This window comes from Callospermophilus lateralis, chromosome 8 (genome assembly GCF_048772815.1).
Source record: "Callospermophilus lateralis isolate mCalLat2 chromosome 8, mCalLat2.hap1, whole genome shotgun sequence".
Classification (NCBI taxonomy): domain Eukaryota; kingdom Metazoa; phylum Chordata; class Mammalia; order Rodentia; family Sciuridae; genus Callospermophilus; species Callospermophilus lateralis.
In genome coordinates, this window is record NC_135312.1 from 38,440,233 (window position 1) to 38,463,671 (window position 23,439).

At 38.4% G+C, this 23,439-nt stretch overlaps 1 protein-coding gene across 1 annotated transcript in view; it reads right to left on the reverse strand.

The window, feature by feature from the left end:
* Window positions 1-4,193: 4,193 nt before the first annotated feature.
* Window positions 4,194-23,439, reverse strand: part of Lrrc66 (leucine rich repeat containing 66) — a 28,700-nt gene continuing 9,454 nt past the window's right edge. Inside the window, exons 2-4 of the mRNA XM_076864748.2 lie at window positions 13,201-13,370; window positions 7,953-8,142; window positions 4,194-6,697 (exon numbers count right to left, since the gene is read on the reverse strand). Coding sequence (XP_076720863.2) covers window positions 4,683-6,697; window positions 7,953-8,142; window positions 13,201-13,370 — 2,375 coding nt within the window. The 3' untranslated portion in view covers window positions 4,194-4,682. The remainder of the gene's footprint in view (window positions 6,698-7,952; window positions 8,143-13,200; window positions 13,371-23,439) is intronic.

The following is a 23,439-nucleotide window of genomic DNA, read 5'->3' on the forward strand; positions in this document are numbered from 1 at the left end:
ATTTTGGAAATCTGATACAGGGTAGGCCTCAAATCTTATATCAAGCTGAGAAGTTTAAAAATTATTTTTATGGGAGGGGGTGGTGCATGACTGTAATCCCAGTAACTTGGGAGGCTGAGGCAGGAGGATTGCAAGTTCAAGGCAGCATCAGCAACTTAGTGAGGGCCTAAGCAACTCAGCAAGACCTTGTCTCTAACAAAATATAAAAAAGGGTTGGGGATGTGGGTCAATGGTAATGCACCTCTGGGTTCAATCCCTGGTACAAAAAAAAATATTTTTTAAAACATTCCTTTTTTTAATATTTATTTTTGGTGTAGATGGACACAACAAAATGCCTTTATTTTTATGTGGTGCTGAGGATCGAACCCGGGTCCCGCCCATGCTAGGCGAGCGCTCTACTGCTGAGCCACAATCCCAGCCCAAAAGTTTTATTTTTTACAGAAAACAAGGGGCTTGCTAAGAAATAGAGCTGTTTAACTAAAAAGCTTGTGATGTTTATGCCACACTACCAGAACTCTTTTAGGAAGTCTGAACAAAAATAAGAAAGCAAACAAAAATATTCAAAGCTGTGCATACTTTTTTTTCTGTTTCTGGAATATAATTTTTTTAAATTTTTATTTTTTTTTACTTTATGAAATATCTGCCAGCACTGAGATGAACTTTATCTTCACAGACTGCATGGTGGGACTGAAAATCACTAAATAGTTGGAATTTTGTCAACAGAAGAGTCCAGTAGGTCTCTATCAAGCTATGTGAAACCTCATTTCTTCTACAGTGCAGAACAGTGCAGTGGAGGCCTAAGGGAGAGGAGAGAGGGAGAGCTAGTTCTACGTGGGTTGGAAGGAAGTGAGCCAGGTTTCGGAGGAGGTGACACTTAAATAGAGCCTTGAATGAAGAGAAGAAGCTCGCCAGTTCATTGTGGTGACATCAGATGTGCAACCTAAAAAAGCAGGCAGCATTGAGGGCCCAGGCAGAGTTAAGTGATGCAGGCGGGCGTGTCTGTAACTGTGAGCAGGTTGGTACAGCTGGCTTAAATTTTGGGTACCAGGAATGGGGAAGGATACAATGAAAGGCAAGCTGGAGGGTAAACAGACCATGGATGTCCTTGTCCTGTACTAAGAAGTTTGCTCTTTCCTTATCTATTCAATAAATGCATATATTGAGACCTACTAAATGCCAGACCTGGGGCAGACAGACACCTTTGTTGTTGTTGTTATTTTCTGTATAGGATGGGCATATGTTAAACTAATAACCAATAAAATAATTATTTTACTTGTGATAAGCTCTCCCATGTGAAGGTAATTATGTGTAATCACATCACATACATGAAGTATTAGATTCAGTGGGTAGAGGATTAGGGGGAGATACTGGGTTTCATTTTAGATATGCTTAGCTTAAGTGCCTATGCAGATGTCGAATAGACAATTGGATGTGAATGTAAAGTTCTGGAAAGATTTCAAAGCTGGAGTTACAGAAATAGGAAATATTAGCCATTAAGTGGTAGTTGAAGACATGAGGATTGATAGGTCTCACAAGGAAAGTGAGGTGAGTGAGAAGACAGGATAGTTAAGGCCCAAACTCTAGAAAACATTCATATTTAAGAGGTGAGCATAGAAAGAAAAGCTGGAAAAGGAGCTTGAGAAAGAACAATCAGAGGAGCAGAATTAGGAGCCAGTGTGTGGTGGATATTCTCCAAAACCTACTTTCTACCCCTCTCCATTCTGCTCTGTGGCTGGGAAGGCTGACCACTCTAGCTTCTGGAGGTCAGGCACTGGGAGGCACTGGGAGGTACTGGGAGGAGACTGGAAGATGGAGAGGCTGAGGGTCCAGGTTCCCTGGCTTGTTCCTGCTGGACTGTTGGGCAACCTGGTAACTCCCCAGTCTCTCAGGCCTGAGGTTGGTAAAGCCTCTCCCCTCTTGCTAGCCCTCACATCCTTCACCTTCCCTTGTTTTTCCTTTAATCCTGCCTGGATCTTTGCAAATGGTTCTTCATGAAGGTGTCTTCAGTCATCCCTCTTTCTTGCAATCTCTGTCCTTCTGGGATCCTCACCTTTACTGAACCATATCACAAAAGGCACAGGAAAAAGAGTGTTATAGTTTGGATCCTAAATCTCTCCCCCAAAGCTCATGTGTGGAAGGCTTGGTCCCCAGTGCACCAGTGTTCAGAGGTGGGAACTTCGGGAGGTGTTTGTATCATGAGGGCTCCAACCTCAACAACGGTTTCATAGGTTAGTGGGTTTTGTCAGAGGGCTTTGCTGTACAGTTAGCTCTCGTCTGATTCCTGGCCACCATGAGGGGAGCAGCCTCCTCCACCACAAGCTCCCACTGCTCTGATGTTTCACCTCATTGTAGGCCCCAAAGTAAACTGGACTGAAACCTCTGAAAACATGAGCCAAAATAAACATTTCCTCTTTTAAGTTGATTTATCTCAGTTCTTGTGTCACAGCAGTGGGAAGTTGACTAACACAAAGTTTCCAGGTGGGAGTGGCCAAGTGTCAAGTGCTGCAGAGGTTTTACTTGATGAAGAGTGAAGAGTCCATTGCATGTGTCAGTTGGAAGTTGCTTTTGACTTTTAATGGCACAGGTTAGAGGGAGGATGAAGCTTGACCACGGCATGCCGAAAAGTCAATGGATAGTCCTTTGACCATTGCTTTGAAGAACTTAGCTATGATAGAGAGAAGGTAGTATTTTGAGGGAGCTGCTAGGTGTTCTTTTCTTTAATTTTAATGTTGAGAGGACTTGAACATGAAACATCGAGAAATATCCAATAGATATGGAGAGCTTGGGCATGCAGAAATGGGAAATGTGAATGAAGGATCTATACCCAGGACTGAAGCAAAAGCAGACTGGAGGGATTATCCTTGACCAAAGAATACTGATTTATTCTTAGGTTGGAGAAAAATGAGGGTAAATATGGATATAGACATGTTTACAGCTATGGGGTAATTTCTTCCTCACAGTCCAGATTTCCAAATTTTCTCAGTGAAACATCAAGGATAGTCAAAGTTTTAAAATAGTAATTATGAGTGGGAAAGAAATTAATCAGGAATCCAGTAAGGGTCTCAGGAGTTTGCTGAGATAAATAATTGTTGTAAATGATATAAACAAGAATAGAATGTACAGTGAGGCAATTGGAAAGGTGGGATGTGTCCATATTATGGAATTTGGTTTTTATAAAGATAACAGCATCCAACAGAGGTTTTTGAGCAGGGGAGTAGTAAACTGGATATAAGACTGTTAGGAGATGAGTGAGGCACAGAGAAGTATTAAAGATCACAATAATCTAGATGATAGGCAAGGGATGCACCTTATTTGGAGACTGAGAGTAGACAGAACAAGTTTAAGAGTTATTGAGGAGCTGGATCCCACAGGATTCTAACATGAGGTAGATTAAGGGACTTTCTTAATCTTTCTGTTCTTTCCCACACTCTATCAATTTCCATCTTTTTCATAAACCTTGATTTAGCATAAATTGCCTAGCCTCCATCCAGGTTGCCATACCTATCTCCCTATCCTGTAGCCATCCAGGAACTTCCAATGCACTTGGCTTACAGGCTACTCAGATGTAGGAAATGAAAGAGAATGAGTCAGAACTAAGTCAGAAGTTGTAACTAACTGGATTTACTTGGAGGATGCCATGCTGTTGTTAATCAAGAAAGACAATATAGGATGTGATGTCTGTGAAGGAAAAGGATGAATTTTAGGTGCTGGATAATTCACATGGATTGAGCAAGTGGGTTTAAGGATGTGAGTATGGAACGTAACAGGGAGCCTGGGCCTTGTTGTGCAGACCTGCCAACATTTATATCAAGCTGATTGTGAAGCAGTAGGTTCCACATTTGCAAGAACTTTCCATCAGTCATTGCAAAACCTGTCTTGGCCCAACTCAGATTTATAGTATTGTTTCTTCACCATTCCCTGGTACTGGTAAAGGGGTCATAAGGAAAGACTAGGGAAAAATCCTGGAGGAATACTGCCTTTAAGGGGGCAAGCAAAGAAGGAGAGTCAAGAAGGAAACTGAGAAAATGTCAGAGAAGCTGAAGAATAAACAGAACAGCTCATGAGAGACCAAGCTGGAGAGTCACACCAAGAAGGCTCATCAAGGACAATGGAGTGGACCTTTTTCTTTTACAGAAAACATTACTTTTTCTCTTGAAAATTGAATTTTAATTAACATTTTGTTCTATAAAATGGTCTCTCTTCTCTGTAACTTATTAAAAATATTTAAATTGTTCTAAACCCTTCCAATCTTATGGTTTCAAGATCAGTCTTCAGAAAGCTGTGCTAGTCTCTGTGGAGAATTCATCAAAAACCTCTTCAACATTTCCATGTAAGTGCTTCACTGTGGACTAAAATGTCACTTGAATTCCCTGTGATTACCAAGTTGAACATCCTTGTCTCTGTCACAATGGGGCTGTTCACATACACAGCCAACTCCCATCAGGTTGCTCTGGGTCTGTGTCTGAGCACAGATCTTGTAGTCATCTTTTTCTATGGATTCTCCTCTGAATATTTACCCTGGTCTCTATCACTGAAGTGCTCTTGTGCTCTTAGTGAACTGGGTTTATTTGGAAGCTCTTGCAATGATAGTGCTTAGTTCTTGGAACTATCTCCAAAATATTCTTCTGTTTCACACTCAAGAGCCAGCTTATCACCATAGGATTATAACACCTACATTCAGCTTATGAATTTTCTGGATTTAATGTCCTCAAATGGACATAAAGCCCCTTATTTGCATCAATGTCCATTTGGTTGGAATCCTGGTCTCCCCCTTGGGAATCTTGTTGTGAGAGTTTTAAGTTTTCCCCTGTAGAAATCTTGAGAGCAAAATCTTTTTGAGCTGTGTCTATTCCTTGAACGAAAGGCTCATATCTACAAGGGTCTAGATCTTTTTCATGGCAGGCTCTCTCAACAGTATCTGAGGGATCTTCAGCAGAATGTGGAGGTGTTTGTGGTAAAATATCCACATTTGAAAATTCTAGGTCTCTAAGTGAGCAATGCCATTCTGGTGTCTCCTGCAGAGCTATGTCATAATCATAAGTGGACATGTCCGGAATCTCATCTCTTGAAGGACTGTTACCCAGGGATCTGGGCCAGGTTAATGGATCCTCAGATATGTTGATGTTAGAGGCACTTTCCAAAGAAGTCTTGTGCAAACCAGAGTCTGATCCAGAAATGAGAGAATTTTCAAAATTATCTTCCCGAGTTTCATATTTCCCCATAATCTTTTGGAAGGTGATGTTGTCCTGAAGTCTTTCCACTGACATAACACTTTCCTTGTGCATCCCTGGATTCCCAACTTGCAGGGGCTTGGTGGCCCCACTGCTCTCCTCACCATGCTGCTCTTCTTCAGTCATGTCCCTTGTCACCTCTGAACCCTCTGAACTGAGGGTGAACAAAGATCCTTCGTCGGAATCGTAGTCAGTCTCCAAGTCATACTGAGTGTCAAAGGGTGTACTTTTTGGCACTGGCTTCTCATTAGCAGGAGTGACACTGAGGTCACTAGCCCATCTTGGCATGAGGGCTGACGGGTCTGCATCTCTTGGGTCGATACAAGGGCTTGCACTGAAGATTTCTGAATGCTCTTCCTCAGCTTTGGCCCCCTGGCTCCCTGGCTGCTGTGCACTCAGCAAACTGATGAAATTGCTCACTTGCATTTCCTTAGAAAATTCTATTTGCAAATCCGAAGTTTCCAAAGGTGACTGTTCAGGGCCCCTTATTTCCTTACTCTCTCCAGTCCTCTGTGCATTTGCATGTGTTAGCATTTTGGATTCAGAAGCTGTCACTTCTCTGGGAAGTGATGGGTCTAATTCATTCAAATGATTATGGGTTGAGCCAGAGAAAGTCCTTAATGTGCCAGCTATGGCAGAGCCACCCATTGAATGCTCACTGGGAGAATATTCCTGAGCCACAGTTTCATAATTTAATTCCCTGAGAATATCATTCCTATAGATGTGGTCCTGTGCTGCTGAAATTAGTTCATCATTATGAGTGTTTGGATGTCTGCACAGAGTGAAATGGGTTGCACTGCTGTTTGGAAACATGTTATCATTTCTACTTGCTGCCCCAGTGTTGGTCCTGCATTGTTCTGTGCTCTGCAGACTGCCAGGTTCCTTTCTGCTGCTTCCCAGAGTTCTGTCAGGAATGACAGTGGCACGTGGACTTGGCTCTGTCACCAAAAAAGAGTGCTGGTTCTCACAGAGTTTTGGATCATGCAAAGCTTGGTGCCGATCGGTCCTTGGATGCTGTGTGCTCCCTGCAGCTTCGATTTCATCATAGAAGCCCTCATTTGAATAGGCATTATCTGAACCGGGGCTTTTGTGCCAGCATCTTTGTTGCCACAGTCTGTCAACATAAGGTCTTGTAAAAGCCCCCAGGCAGAAAGCCACAAAGAACGTGATGAACACAGACAGGCAGATGGCCAGGACGAGGTCCTGGGAAGCGTCCTCCTTTCTGCCAGCAGCGTGAACATCCCCGGCATTTCTGCCCACTCTTGGCAGTTGTCCCTGCATCTCCCTGAGATCAGAGCCGGTGTGGGCCTCCTTCCTCAGAGTGGAAAAGCGCACAGACGCTCCTCCCTGGGGCCTTGCTGCTTTGTTCCTTATGAGGCTTTTCATGTGGTTCAGATCAGTGGGAGGAAGGTGAATCTCCCTGGAAATTCTGCTTTTGGGAATCTCCAAATGTGCCTTCTCATCTCCTGTAAGTGGGAGACAAAAACCACACACTGAGTGGATATGAAAATAAGGTTCCAGCGTGTATCAAAGCTGTGAGTCCTCCTCAGTCCTTATCTTACTATATTTTCAAGTGTATATTAAATGATGACAAGCAGTCTTCATTCATTTATACATTTACTCATTCATTCACTCATTCATTCATTCATTCTTGTCTAATGCCAACAGTATACATATGGTTCTGAGCACAGTTACACATGCTGTCAGGAGTAGAGTGCTGCTGGCCCCAGGAGGCTGCATGTTTCTTAGGCTTCCTGCCTGCTGCCTATGGGAGGAAGAAGCCAGATCAGAGGGACAACGATATCGCTCCTCCTCCCTCTATACACTCAACTACCTCATGTTTGCCAGAACATTCTATTAGCTCTAGCAAAATCTATCTTGTTCCTTCCCAGGGTTCCAGTATTCTTTTCTCACCATTCCTCAGTGCTGGTAAATAGAAAAATACATTCATTTTTGTCTTCTGGTCCCTGGCCTCTGTCTTCTCTATTCAGGATGCCAGTACTGGTTTGTACAAAGGAATGACGTAAGTGTGGTGGACAACATTCTAACCTCCCTCTGCTCTTTGTGAATGCCTTCTGAGCCTGGTAGGTATGGCTCTGATTCTACTTTATTGGCAGTCCTGAACAGAATTGAGCCCAGGGCTCAGTTTTTAGAAAATCTGACTGTTTTCAAGTTTTTTTTTTCTTCTTCAAGATATCTAATTAATAATGGGGGAAAAAAAAACTTCCCAAAATGTTTAATTCCAACTGAATTTTGGGAGAGGCAAGGAACAAATCAAAGGGAAGTATTCTTTTGAAATATGTGTGCTTTTTGTGTATGTATAGTATCACATTTTCAGAGTCTCAGCAAGCATTTAAAATCATGTTTCAAAATTTAAAAGTCATTTCTTTAATCAATTTTTTTTTGAGAATTAGGGTAAAACTGATGTTTTGAGGCTTCAGGGTAAAATTTTCTTCTACTGAAATTTATTTTTTACTATAACCAATTGATTATGAGTGATTTGAACTAGTTTTCTTTTTGACTACATGAAGAAAATCATTCATAAACTGAGGATATAGTAAGGCATCAATGGCTGTGACACAGTCCAAGGCTGACTAATACTGGGGTTCAACAATCTTGCTTTTAGAGGGACTGTCACTGTTTCAAATGACACTACATTTTTATATGCACTTTTCAGTTAAAATGGAACCATTTCAGAGAAAAGAAGTGTGACTGACTTACCTACAGACTTATTGCAAAGTATATTCCACTTTCTCCTCCAGGATTCAGAAATGAAACTTTGGAAGAATGTCACTCTATCATCACACTGCCATTGATTATCTGTCAAGTCAACCTCCAGATGGGGAAATTCTAGAGCAATGATCATCATTGGTAGGACAGTGGTCAGAGCATTGTTGCTGAGGTCTACAACCTGCTTGAGAAGAAACAAATTTAAGAAAGTTGTGAACAAAGATATCCAGAGATAAAAATAAATGTTATAGAATGATATAGTTTACATCTCTACGGAAGCATTATGAGTTTAGTACTCATTTGAAAGTCAGAAGGTACTGGGTTTAATTTTCTGCTTTGCCCATAAAAACTCTGTAAGTCTAAGCAAATTGTTTGCTTTTTGCAAACCTACTTTCCAGAGGTGTTGTAAGGAATAAATGTATGTGAAAGCTTTAAGCATGGTATCTGCATTAGATGGCCAAACATTTTCTCTTTCTTCTTTCCTATGAATTATAATTTATACTGTTAAATATACCTAGAGTTTTGTGCTGTCAAGGTCTAGAAATGGATACAGGCTTAGAATTTCTAGAAACACTGTGATCTTGAGAGTAGCAAAAGATGCCAGATGATGAAGACCAAGAACACAGAAGAAATCTGGTTGACGAGAAGTTGCAAAGATAGATCTTTTACATCAAACATTTTCTCAAGGATAGTACTGCAGTTCTTTGCATCTATGGATTTTTAGAACCTGCAAGATGACAATTTGTCTAGTCTAATAAGAAATGCAGTGGGGAGACTGGGAAAAATAAAGGACTCAACAGTTTAGAGACCCAGAACAGTCAAACCTAGCAGGGGTAGGATAAAGCAGGGGGAAACAGGTGCAGCTCCAGCTACTGTTTGCAGAGCACTGCTGTATATCTGGCACTGTGCTGGGTTCCTCACAAACATTATCTCTAATACTCTGACAATGTCCTCACTTTCCCCCTTTTTTTACAGAGGAAGAAACTGGGCTGAACCACACAGTACATCCCACATAGACCTTGGCACAAGGGCCTGGTACACTGCAGCTGCTCAGTAAAGAATGAATAAATGAAGTGGCAGAGTTGCAATTTGATTTGGCTTCACAGCTATGTGCCTTTGAAGAACACACCCTCCCAGACTCACCACACTAGAAAGAAAAGGGGACAAGGTGGAGGAGGCCTGGAGCAGGAGACACGGGGCGGGGGGTGGGGTGAAGTTTAGGCAGGTACAGGTGGGAGAAGAGAAAATCATAAACAGAAAATGCAAACCTTGCTTTAAAAAAAGAGGCCCATGGATAAAAACTCTAAAGGCCAAATGTCATCAAGGCCAACTGCTTTTATAAACATCAGGGGGGAAATCAGCATTTATATCTTGGGTTATATAAATTCCCAAGAAGAGCTAATTCAAACAATTAAATAGTGCTACAAACAAGAATGCTATGTATAGAATCAGAATTCCTGGTGAACTTTTTCTGAGAGCAATCTTGACTTTCAAAGGAAGGTTGCCAAAAACAGGAAGCAGAAGACTGGGGTTGGGAAGGAGAAAACACTTTGCTTTGGCCTTGTCTTGCCTAGGATCAGTAGCTTTCTTACCTCATTCTTCTTAGATGCAGTGATTTGTGAAGCAATATTATATGCATCTCCTAGTCTTTCTGTAATCTACAGCCCTTTCAAATGCATTTTGAAAATAACTCTCTGAGAAATAAAATAACTATCTAATAGACTGAGATATCCCATTTTTTTTAAAAGACAGATGGTTATTTTCTTATGTAGCCCTCCTCAACAGCAGAGTGAGATATTCTGATGTTTTTCAGATAGTTATTTTCTTTGTAGTGCATTTTGTTTTCATCCTGGCATCTTATATTACAAATCATGGAACTGAAAGCAAAACTGAAGGGAAGAAAGGAAATTAATAAAGTGATTCAGGAGGAAAAAATTTCTGAGAAAAGATTAAAACAGAATGGTAACACTTGCCTAAAGAAACACCCATCCACTAGCATTTGAAAGGGCTGTACATTACAGAGAGACTGGAGAAGCATATAAATAGTGTTTCACAAATCACTGCATCTAAGAAGAATGAGATAAGATTAAGAAAAGAAATGCTAATTTGAAATGTCAATGGAACTTATTTTATTGCATTTAAACATGGTGATGAAATTATGCTTTGAAAAATCCATCTAGCTTCTGAAAAGATTCCCACATGGGAATACACACAGAATAGTGCAAGTATTAAATTCATCTCCCAGAAGAAAAACAACAACCATTGTGATATTCAGCTTTTTTTGGTACCAAATATGTTCATCATGTTCCAGTTTTTAAAGTTACTGCCAAGCATGTGGAAGGGTAATAGAGAAGGAGGAATTGTAGGATTCTTGGCAGTTCTGGTGAATTGAGAATTACAGCTTGTCTTTCGCATCTATCACCTGTGAGTTGCAGAAGACTCATAAAGTACACTAAAAATGCATAGGAAGTAAACAGACATAGGGAAAATTACACATACAAATATAATCCATATATAATGCACTAAATGAGGTTCCCAGGCAATTTGTCAATCTACGTGCACTGCCAAATGAAGTGGACTGTCTCATCTTCTCTAATAAGTTCCATGGCAGACAGATTGTAAGATGGTCCCCAGTGATCCTGACTCCTAGGCTCTAGAGCAATCTCCTCCCTTCAGCCGTGGGCAGGACCTATGTTTTGTTTCCAGCCAAGAACCTACAGCAAAAGCAATGGATGTCACTTTGGTGGTTCCATTATATAAAATGGAACTTACATTATTTAGGTTATGTAATTACATTATGTAAATCATACTTGCTCTGAAGCAAGCTGCCATGCCATAAAGTGCTCTGTGGAGGAGCTGGAGCCGTAGGCAGGAGACTGAGGGCAGGCTTTCGTCACCAACTGGTAAAGAACAGAACTCTCAGCTCAACAGCCCAACAAGGAATTGAGTCTGGCCAATAACCATCAGAGTTGAGAAATAAATACTTTTTCAGCTGGGCTTTCAGGTGAGACTCTTTCAGGTGAGTCTTAACCTGTGCTAAGACTTTGATTGCAGCCTCTTGAGATACCCTCAAGTAGAGGTCCTAGCTAAGCCATCCCTGAATTCCTGATCCACAGAAATTGTGAGATATTATATGTGCGTGGTTTTAAGCTGCTAAATGTGTAGTAAATTGTTATGTAGCAATGATTTCCTAATTATCCATGATCATTATCTATTCATGCATTTGTTTATTTATTCAACAAATATTTTTAAATGTCCTAGCTAAGCACTGGAAAACAAAACAGACATGATGTATCTACTTAAAGAGTGTTCATCTGGTAATAGGGTGAGGGGGCATGGGTTTTATCAACTAACCAAACTAAATGGTTTCTGTTGGGATAAGTGCAATAACCATTAAACATAGCATATTATAAAGTGTGGGGGAAAAACGGGGGCCTGACTTAATCTGGAGCCCTTCTTAAAGAGTTGACATTCAACCTAAAGTTGAAAGAATTAATATGAGTTAGCTCTTCCAGGTAAAAGATCAGCAAGTGGGAAAGGCCTGAGGTGAAAACAGGTAGGAGACCAGTACGCAAGGGGAGAGTGGCTTCAAATGAGGTTAGAGAAGCAGGCAGGGCCAGGACCCTACTTGAGAAATTTGGAAGAATTTTAACCAATGAATGGCATGATCAGATTTGTATATTAACAGAACAGAGTACTGTGGCCTCTTTAAAATTTCTATATGTAGTCTACATGAACAAAGAGTTTTACCAAATCCTAAGCACTATTCTAAGAACTTTGTATGCATTAAAACATTTAATTCTCAACAAAACTCTATGAGAAAGAACCAAGTCATCTCCACTTTATAGATGAGAAATCTGATAACCAAGATGGTGTGGCTGGAAAGTGGCAGAGTCTAAGTTGAACCCCACGTAGCTGCCTCTAGAATGCCTCTCCCCGACCTCACCACTGCTTCCCCAATCTCCTTTCCATGGTGGAGAGATTAGGGAGCCATTCTGGGAGCCATTCTGGGAGCCAGAGACTTTTTTCATGGCTATGCTTCCATAGCAGTTCCCATCACACTGGGGAAATATCAGTTATCTATGTCTGTGCTGCCTAATAATAACCACCATGAGCCTCATGTAGCTATCACGAAATTATCATGTGGGTAGTCCATGTTGGGATATAAAACACATCAGGTATGAAGACTTGGTATAAAAAAGGGAATGTAAAATATCTCACTAAGAATTTTTATATGGAATACATGTGTAAAAGATAATATACTGGGTTAAATGATACATATAACTAAAATGAAATTCACTTGCTTATTTTAACTTTTTAAATGCAGCTACTAGAACATTTAAACTAGTATGTGTGGCTCACATTGTTTTTGTGAATAATACTGGCCTATGGAAGGAATGGGGGTGGGGGATAGAGGTTATAACTGAAGACTCTCCCAGGTTATTTCTGTGTGCCACTCTGGAGGCCCTTCTGGTATTTCTAAAGGACCAATGAGGGGAGATTTCACAATGTCTTTCCAAAGCACAAGGGCATGGAGGAAAGTGCTTGGAGGAAAAGGGGCTGAAGCTGCCAAACCAAGAACAGGGCTTGGGGTTCCTCGCTCTCACAGTTGTGAGGACTTCAGGAAACTGAATGCACAGCTCCAAAATGTGACACAGGTTCCCCCAGTACGTGTCTGATGTTTAGAACAGTATGCCGCCTGTGGGGGTGTGGTACAAAATGCACTAGCATCACCATTTTTATTATCTCAAGCCCAATTTTGGCATAGAAACAAAAGGGTCACAGGCTCTTAGTGGCCCAGATAGTCTGAATTGTTGACAACTCAGCATTGTCCAGAGTGGTTCAGAGGGGTCTCCCCAAGCATTCCAGTTTGCATGTAAGACACCAAGGGCTTTGACTCATATTGCAGTTTAGGGAGGCAGCCTCACAAACAGCAGATTTAATTTCTTGCCAAATGGTAAGTGGAAGCTTGGAGTTCAATTTAATTTGATTTAGAAAATAATGTGCCAGTTTTTGCTGTGGAGTATTGTTTGGGTGAAGTTCATGTCCATGAATGTGGCCTTTGATTTCTGAAGCAATGTAGAGACTTCAGCTCTTCTAGGGGATTTTAAAATAGACTTACATGTTTTGATTAATAACCAGTGAAAAAGGATATGAGAATACTCTTCAAAGGAAAGTCTTCCAATGCAACTGCCCATATGTCTGAATATCTAAGATATTATAAAAATGATTTTAGAACCTGTAATTTTTTGAGGTCCTTGAAAGCTTCTGGGTGAATTTTGAATATTTTGTTGCTTTTTAAATAAAGGTTCTCCAGTTGCAGGCAGTTATGAAAATCAGACAGCCCAATCTGCAATATCCCATTGAATGACAGATCCAGACTCTGCAATGACTTCAATTTCCATAGTCCTGTTAAAAGGAAAAAAAAAAAAAAATATATATATATATATATATATATATATATATATATATATATATATAAAAGTTAAACTGGTAGCATTTACTGCAGTATTGTTTGTAAGCATGGAAAATTGAAGACAACATTAATAGTTCTCCATTGAGAAGTTGTCAGATATGGTGTATTAATACTATCAAATAATAGGCAGTTTTAAAAGAGAATGTGTAGATACACCTGTGAGTTGACTGAACAGGAAGGAAAAAATTAAGCTGCAGAACTATATAGAGTATGATTCCAATGTTTTTTTTGGGGGGGTGGGGTTGGGGGGACAGCTATATGTTTGAGCAGAAAAAAGGCCTAGGAGACAAACTGAACTATTAGTAGTCATTATACTTAGCAGGATTATTGAGAGAAGGGAGGAGGGAAATGGAAGGAAACTATATTATTTTATGTACTTTTGAGTTCTTTCCTACAATGAGCATACACTACTTTTAAATAAAAGCATCAGTGAAAATCCAACCTTGATTAAAGGAGGTGATGAATAAATATTTATTTATTCTATTGAACCATGGATAAAATTGAATAATTTTGTTATGATAACTGAGAAAATATGTCATTTGGTGCCTTACTACATAAATGAATATCTCCAGTTTTAAGATTATCTGGCTGTATTTTATAGCCATGTCCTTTCTTATACTACTTATTGCTGTCATTATGACCATTTCCTCGGTATTCTTGCATTTTCAAAGGTAATAAATTATAGCTAGAGTTTGTTTTTCAGCACAATAATCAAACTGAAGTTTGGTTTCTGCCTTTGTACTTCACTTGATTCCAGGAAGTAACCAGAAGGTCTGTTTGGCATTGAAAATAAAGGTTGAAAATGAGGTGCCAGTCATAGCAATCGCCCCAATTTGATTTCCCAGATGGGTCTCACAAGGAAGCGCCTGCATATTTACATTTTCTTCTGCTCTGCTCTAGCATGTGGCTGTCTTTAACTAACTACCGCATATCAGAGTAAATTGATTCAATTCCAGAAGGGTTTATTTCTTGCCTACCAGTCTGCAAGGTACTTTCTGTAGGACTGACTGATTATGCAGAGATGATGACTTAATTAAAATGGCTGTACCAGGTAGGTTGTTACACATTCATTTTAGTTACATGGATTAAGCAAGAGACTCCTAGGGCAGTAAGTCAATCAAAACATTATGAAAAAGGGACTTGGTGCTAAGGACAAATAGAGCTCAGAATTCTTACCCTTAAGGAGCTTATTCTGGTTGAATAATAAGATATACAGAAAGAAAAAAAATACTTAGTTATCCAAATTAGTTTATTATGCACACCATGCAACTATAAAATTACCTATTATTTGACTGTCCACTTGACCACCAGAGGATCAAGTCCTTCAGGGAAGAATTCATTGCTTGGATTCTTGCAATATCTGAGAGTATATAGTATACATTCAATAGATCAGAGGCCATAGGGTTTGCCCTGTGCAGAGATTTAGAAACCACTGAACCAACATTAAAGATTTAATACAAAAATTTGCATTTCTGGCTTCTCTTAAAAACTAGAAGTTCCAACTGGCATAAGACAATACTTGGCTGGAGCTGAATGAGGGCTGCCTGCTTCAGATGGGGGCCTGAGCATATACGAGACTATGATTTCTTTGTACTCATGTTCTACAAAAATAGGAATACTAAGGATAGCCAACATGACTATATGTTTAAAAAACAATGAGAGAAGCCAAAGCTCATGTTTAGTTGACACATAAGAGTAAAAAATATTGCCATATTGGTTCATAAATAGCCATTGCTGGAGTCCCTATGTGCTGCCCCATGGCCCAGGGCACTTTGGTCTATTTTCCCCTCACTCTCCTCAGTCTAGCAGGACCCTGCTCCAACACCTCAGCCATAAAGCATCCAAATGAAGAGCCCAGGCTGAAGGCCAGTCATTGAATATTTTTAATAAAACCCCTGGAGAAAATATGTTTCTTTGTGCAGAGAATATTCCCACATGCTTTAATATGCAAATGTATGGATCTGTAAGAAAAATGCAGCATAAGATAACAATGTGAAAGACTCCATAGGTTCCTTAACATTTTCATGATATCTGCCTGGTCTATTTCGGAATTTGAACTTACGGTTCCTAAAATATCCTCAGAGCTTAATTGAATTGAATAAGTAACTTAGGGGCTCAATGAAGGGAGAGCTCATGACTAGCTTTGAAGTGGAGGGAAAATTTTTTTGGAACCATTTAGTTGTACACTCTTTATGCTCTAAGCATTTTACAAACATCTCCTTTTACTCTTCACAAAGTCTTGGGGCTTATCACCATTTTATGAATGAAATCGCCTAGGCTCATGCAAGGAAAGAACTTGTCTACTGTCATGGTAGATGGAGCTGGGATCAAAACTCAGGTGTCTTAACATTACCCAGTCACCATGCCCACAATCAAATTAAAAAACAAAACAAAACAAAACAACACCATCTTGATTGTAAAAAAAAAAAAAAAAAAAAGGAAAATAAGGCAGAGGGCAGGACTCCTTAATCAGAGAAAGGTCTGGGTCATGGAATATATAATAAAACTGTCAAATGTGTTAAGGGTTGCTTAGTTATCCTGCTTGTGCCAGGGAATAGTGACCTGGAGGGGGACTTAAGAAACCAAGTTTTAGTCCATCTTTGGTAGTGACTTTGATGTGAGTTAAGGAATATCACTTAAGGTCTCCATATCTCAGTTACTTTCCTTACAACTTGTTTCTCACAACTGACATCGGGATCTGCTTTGATTACTGTGGTCTTCCAGCATTCTGAGCCCAGTGGAAGCCCTAATAGTTTAGATTATGGTCCAGCAAACATTCACTCTCCTGTGGGCAGAATACACTTTTCCACCCACTGAGATTTTTTTGGCCATGTGACTTGCTATGGCCAGTGGAATGTCAGCAGATATGGCATGAGCAAAGATTTCAAACATGTATATGTGGTAGCACTTGTTCTCTTGGCTTCTGCCAGGACCATAAAAAGAACATGGCCTGGCTTCCCCAATTGAGGGACATGTGGAACAGATTTGGACCCACTGTGTCACCTTCAAGGTGAAAGTATAATCTCCTGAGGAATAACAACCTATTGTGATAGACTAGAATCAGAGCTGCTCCTGGCTGCCACAGTATTTTTTTTTTTTTATTTATAGAATCTAAGTCATTTAGTGAGTGAGATCAGCCTCAGGTGACTGTGTGAATTATTCTGGACTGTTTTGTAAGTGCTGGCAGATTTGTGAATGGGATGATGAGAGAGAAAAGATAGCCTCTTCAACAAATGGTGCTGGGAAAACTGGAATTCCATATGCAACAAAATGAAATTAAACTCCTGTCTCTCACCATGCACAAACTCAGCACTAGAGCAGAGACCCTGTGCCTAATAGAAAAAAAAAAAGTAGGCCCAAATCTTCACATGTCAGCTTAGAAACTGACTTCCTTAACAAGACTCCTAAATTGCAAGCGGTAAAATCAAGAATCAATAAATGGGATGGATTTCAACTAAAAAGCTTCTTCTCAGCAAAGGAAACATTTTAATGTGAATAGAGAGCCTACAGAATGGGAGAAAATCTTTACTACATGCACCTCAGATAGAGCATTAATCTCCAGAATATATAAAAAACTCAAAAAACTTAACACCCCCCAAAAAACCAATTAATCCAATCAATAAATGGGCTAAGAAACTGAACAGACACTTCACAAAAGAAGAAATACAATGTCAATGCAAGAGAAATGCAAATCTAAACTACTCTAAGATTTCATCTCACTCCAGTTAGAATGGTAATTATCAAGAATATAAGCAACAATAAATGTTGGTGAGGATGTGGGGAAAAAGGTACACTCATACACTGCTCGTGGGACTATAAATCAGTGCAACCACTATGGAAAGCAACATGGAAACTCCTCAGAAAACTTGGAATGGAACTATCATTTGACTCAGCTATCCCACGTCTTGGTTTATACCCAAGGGACTTAAAATCAGTATACTAGTGACACGGTCACATCAATATTTAAAGCAGCTCAATTCACAATAGCTAAGTTACGGAATCAACCTAGGTGTCCTTCAACAGATAAATGGATAAAAAAAAATGTGGTATATATACACAATGGAATATTACTCAGCCTTAAAGAAGAATAAAATTATGGCATTTGCCAGTAAATGAATAGAGCTGGAGATATCATGGTAAGTGAAATAAGCCAATCCCAAAGAACCAAAGGCTGAAATGTATTCTCTGATATGTGGATGCTAATTTGCAATGAGGAGGAGGGGGCTAGGGAAGAATAGAGGTACTTTGGATTAGACAGAAGGGAGTGAAGGGAGAAGAGGGATATGGGGGGAAGAATGTTAGAATGAATTGGACATTATTACTCTATGTGCGTATATGATTACATGACTGGTATAAGTCTACACCACGTACAATCAGAAGAACGAGAAGTTATACTCCATTTATGTATGTCAAAATGCATTCTACTGTCATATGTAACTAATTAAAACAACAACAACAAAGGGGTAGAAAGCAAAATTCTGGGGAAGATTGGTGTGTTTTTGATTGTACACAGTGGTATTGTGTTAGGTGGATAAATAACTAGAAACCTGGTGAAGCATTTTTTATTGGGCATTGAACCCAGGGGCACTCAACCACTGAGCCACATCCCCAGCCCTATTTAGTTTTTATTTTGAAACAAGATCTTATTTTGAAATAGGTCTACAGAGGTAAAACTGGATACACATGTTGAGAGCCACAGCCAAGTCGGGATGGCCCCTGGCACTATGCCAAAAGTAATGGTTGAGAGACAGCCATTAAGATGATGCTGGATTGATTCAATTGTATATAGACCCCTGCTGTCCGCCTAGGGCGCCCACTACCTTGGAGTTCTCGCCCACTACCTTGGAGTTCTCCGGGGATTTCCTGGGGAGTTCGCCTTGGTTGGGGAAGTTCCAGTTGGTGTGGTGTGCCAGAGAGGAGCCTGTGGGTGGCATTCGGGGAGAGTTCCCGGGGAGTGTGCGTGTAGTGCTGTTGGAGTTCAGGCAATAAAGTTTCCTGTTTGAACATACAGGTGCTTTGTGGCAGCTCAGTGATTTGTGCCCAGCCAGACAGTGGCATACATACAATAAGCAATCACAATGATAAGTTGCTTAGGGCCTCACTAAGTTGCTGAGGCTCGCTTTGAACTTGTGATCCTCCTGCCTCAGTTTCCCATACCTGATACAATTTTTGAGTCTACCTGTGAGTGTATGAATGGGGAAGATAGGCCCTTAATATGGGAAACCTCCAGCCAATTGGCCCTACAGAGAGTAAACGCAGAAGGTGAATTGGTGACGGAGAGCTGAGGCAGCGTTTCCTCCTGCAGCCTTGAGTATCAGAACTCCAAGCTCAACAGCTTGAACATGTGCCAGACTGCCTACACCAGCAGTCTGAAGTGCCCCATCCTGGCTTTTGATCAGTCTTGTCAAAAGACTTAAGTTGTTCATCAGGCATTTCAGATGACTGCAGTGGTAAAACTGGGTACCCACAATAAGCAACCACAATGATAAGTGTTTACACATGTCTCTTTTGATCTACTTCCTTATGAATATGGTGTGTCTACTTGTAACTATTAAACTCTGTGTGACTGCTGTAGTGTACTTGAGTATTTATGTTTGCAAAACTATGTTTATTATTATTGCCAATTTTATTGTGTTAAGTAGCCTATGATATATTGTCATTATGTTTCTTGAACTCCCCTTTATAAATGTAAATAAATGTATTTTATTTACATTTATAAAGAACTTTGAAAATTATTTTTCCAGAATTATAATTTTGGGACTTTTGCACTTTTGGTATTTCAGACTTCAGGGGTTTTGCTCTTTTATGGATATTGATATTGAAGATTATGACTTTTTGGGTTTTGTGTTTTAGGATTATGTCCCAAGCCCCCCAAATTAAATCAGATGGAAGTCTGGATCTATACAAAGGATCAAAGAATTCAGAAATATAACTATGTGAGTTATCAATAAATATTTTTCTTATGTAAATTTCTTTAAAAGCAATCAATTGTTTAAAGCAAAAATAGCATAAATGAATTGTAAAATTTATAGCATATATGGGGTATGATGTCTTATGATATTTGCACAAAGGCCAGGAGAAGAAAAATGGAGAATACATTTGTAATTTTTATATTCTAAGCAAGTAATATATAATACTACATGAAAACAGACTGTGATATTAAGATGTATATTAGAAACCTGAAGCAACCAGTAAACAAAAAATGGCAAAGAATTATGGCTACTAAATATACAATGGAGATAAAGAAGATTAATTTTTAAAAAATATACAACTAATGCAAAAATGACAGAAACAAGGAGAGAGAAACAGCAGAAAGAATAAGCAGGGGAAAAAAAACCTAAATGATATATTTAAGTAATGACTTAAGAACCCCTGTTAAATAAGGCAAGGATTCTTAGTTGGGATAAAAAAGCTCTTCCTTTTTTTTTTTTTCAAATAATATCTTGCTTTTTAAAAATATCTATGAGGAATTCACTTTAAATATGAAGTCATAAACAGGATAACTGAAAGAGGACAAAAAATGTTTGTCTTTTAAACAAATGGTGCTAAAACAACTGGATATTCATATGAAAAAAAAATCTTGGCATTCTATAGAAAAATTAACACAAAATGCTTAGATCTAAACCCAACACCTAACACTGATAGTTCTAGAAGAAAACAAAATTTTGAGACCTTTATCTAGACAAAAAAGTTTTTAGATATGACACTAAAATAATCAGTAAAGGAACAAATGAATAAATTAGACTTCATCAAAAACGAAAACCTCTGTTCTTCAAATGGCACCGTTAGGAGAACGAAAAGACAAGACACGGAATGGGAGAATAGTCTCTGAGAAGGATATAGCTGTGTCCAAGATACATTTTTTTTAAAAAAGCTTTCAAAACTCAGAAATAAAAAGCCACCAAAGTTTTTAATAGAGCATTGAAGACATTTTCAGCAAAAGACATATGGATAGCAAATAATCATATTAAAAGATGCTCAGTATCACTAGGTATTAGGAAAATGCAAATTAAAATCAGGAGACAGCACTGTTCACCTATTAGATTAGCCTAAATGAAAAAGACTAACATACTAAGTGTTACTAAATGTGGTGGAACTGCTGATGGAAAACGGTATGGCAACCATGGAAAAGTGTGTCAATTTCTTAAAAAGTTAAATATACCATACAATCCAGGCTTTGCACAAGTAGGCATTTAACCAAGAGTGAAGAAAATATATTTCCATACAAACACAAATTTCTATAGCAGGTTTATTCATAGTAGTTGAAAGCTGGACATAATTAAAAGGTCCCCTTAATGGGTGAATGAATAAAACAAAGCATAACATATCCATATACTAGAATAATGCTCAGGAACAAAAAAGAACAAAGTATTGATATATACGCCAAAGTGAATAAATCCAAAAAATTATGCTGAATGAAAGAAGCCAGATGGGAAAGCATATATATTGTGTGATTCCATTTATATAAAACTCTAGAAAAGACACCTTGGTCTACAGTGACAGAAAGCAGATCAGGGATTGCTTCAGGGAGGAGGCATGGTGAAGGGCAGGAGAGGGAAATTACAAAGGCGTTGAAGGCACTTCTGGGAGTGATAGTGTGTTCACCATTTTGAGTGTGATGGTTTCACATGTATATAGGTGTGTCAAAATATACCAACTGCATACTTTCATGTATGTTGCTTATTGTATGTTAATTATACCATAATAAATCTGTTTTTAAAAATTAAACATATGAAGGTTGACTACTAATGTTGATGGGGTTTATTTCTGGAGTGATTAAACCTTCTAAAATTAGATATTGGTGATAGTTGCACAACTATATGAATATACTAAAATCTCTTCAATCAAACAGTTTGAAAGGAAGAATTTTATGTATATAAGTCATATCTTTAAAAAATATTGTAAAAAGAAGTAGAAGGATGGAAACAATATATTATGCTGACAATAATGAAAAAAAATCTGAAGTGGCCATAATAATGTAAAATATGATATTTCAGAGCAGAAGAGTACTACCAGGCATAATTTATAATGACATGATTTTATAATGACAAAGAAACTGATTCATCCAGAGGACATAATAATCCTAAGCATTTATGCACTGAACAACAAAATTTCCAGATTCCTGTGGATTTTGAACCCAGGGATGCTCCACCACTGAGCTACAAGTTTAGCACATTTTATTTTTTATTTTAAGATAGGGTCTCCCTTGGTGGCCCAGGCTAGCCTGGAACTTGTGATCTTCCTGTCTCAGCTTCCTGAGGAAATATGATGCTTTGATATGAATTAAAGTGAAAACACTATATATCAAAATTTGTGGGATATAGCTAAATAATTCTTAAGGGAAATTTATTGAATACAATGTCTATGCTAGAAAAAAGAAAGGGCTCAAGACAGTGGCCTCAGCTTCTCCCTTAAAAAATTTTTAAGAGTAAATGAAACTAAAAATAAGCAGAAGAAAGAACATAATAAAGAGAAGAGAAGAAAACAAATGAAATATAAGATAGAAAAATAATAGAGAGAATCAACTAAACATAAAGCATAAAAAATAAAATTGATAAAAAATAATTTTTCACCAGGCTGATCAGAAATGATACAAATTATCAGTATCACTAAACATAGTCTATAGAAATTAAAAAGATACAGAATTAGCATGAACAATTTTATGACAAATTTAATAGCTTGGATGAAATGGTCAAATTCCTTGAAAAAAACAAATTATCAATATTTTCACTCAAGAAGCAATAGATAATCTGAATATTCCTACATTTAGTAAAGAAATTGCACTTGTAGTTAAATACTTTTAATAAAGAAAACTAAAGGTTTAGATGGCTTGATGGCTTCCTGCGGAAAGATACCAAACACTTACGGAAGAAATAAAACCAATTCTAAACAAACTTTTCCAGAAAACTGAAGAGGAAATATCTCCCAGCTCATTTGGTGAGGTTTGTAATACTCTGATTCCTTAAACTGATACTACAAAAAAGAAAAACAGTCCAATATTCCTCATGAACACAGATGCAATATTCCTAGGCAAAATTTCATCAAATTGAATCCAACAATATGTAAAAAGGACAGTACATCATGACTAAATGGAATTCATCCCAGAAATTCAAACTTGGTTTAATATTGAAAATTTCTACTATTATCCATATTAACAGATGAAAAATAAGAACCATATGATCATCTTAGTAGATCCAAAAAAACATCTGATGAAATTCAATGTCTGTGCCTGATAAAAGCTTTCAGCAAACTAGGAATACAGAAAATCTCATCACCCCAAAATGGAGCACCTATGAAAAACCAATAGCTAACACCAGGCTTAATGATAAAAGACCAAATGCTTTTCCTCTAAAATTAGAAATAAGACAGGGACACCCACTCTCTCTGCTTCTATTCAACACTGTGTTGGAGGTTCTAGCTAGTGTGATATTGTAAGGAAAAGGCATCCAGAATGGAAAGAAAAAGGTGAACTGCTCTTATTTGCAGATATCAAAGGTGAACTGCTCTTATTTGCAGATATCATAATTGTCCTTGTAGATAACCCTGTAGAATCTACAAAAAATGTCTAGAACTGAGAATTGAGTCTGATAAGATTGTAGGATAAAAGATAAATATGTAATTCATTTGAAACAGCATCAAAAATATGAAATACACAGAGATAAATCTGACAAAATATGTGCAAGACATATCTACTGAAAAGTATAAGACACTGTTGAGAGAAATTAAAGACCTAAATAAGTGAAAGGGAATTCTGTGTTTATATATCAGAATACTTCAGTACTGTTAAGAAGTTAATTCTCCCCAAATTGATCTACAGATTCAATACAATTCCAATAAAAATCCCAGCAGGATTTTCTCTAGAAATTGACACACTGACTCTAAATTTATATAGAGATGAAAACAACCTAGGATAGTCAAAGTAGCTTTAAAAAAAATAACAAATTTGGAGGACCTACATTATCTGACTTCAAAATTATTACAAATCTATAGAAATCAATACAC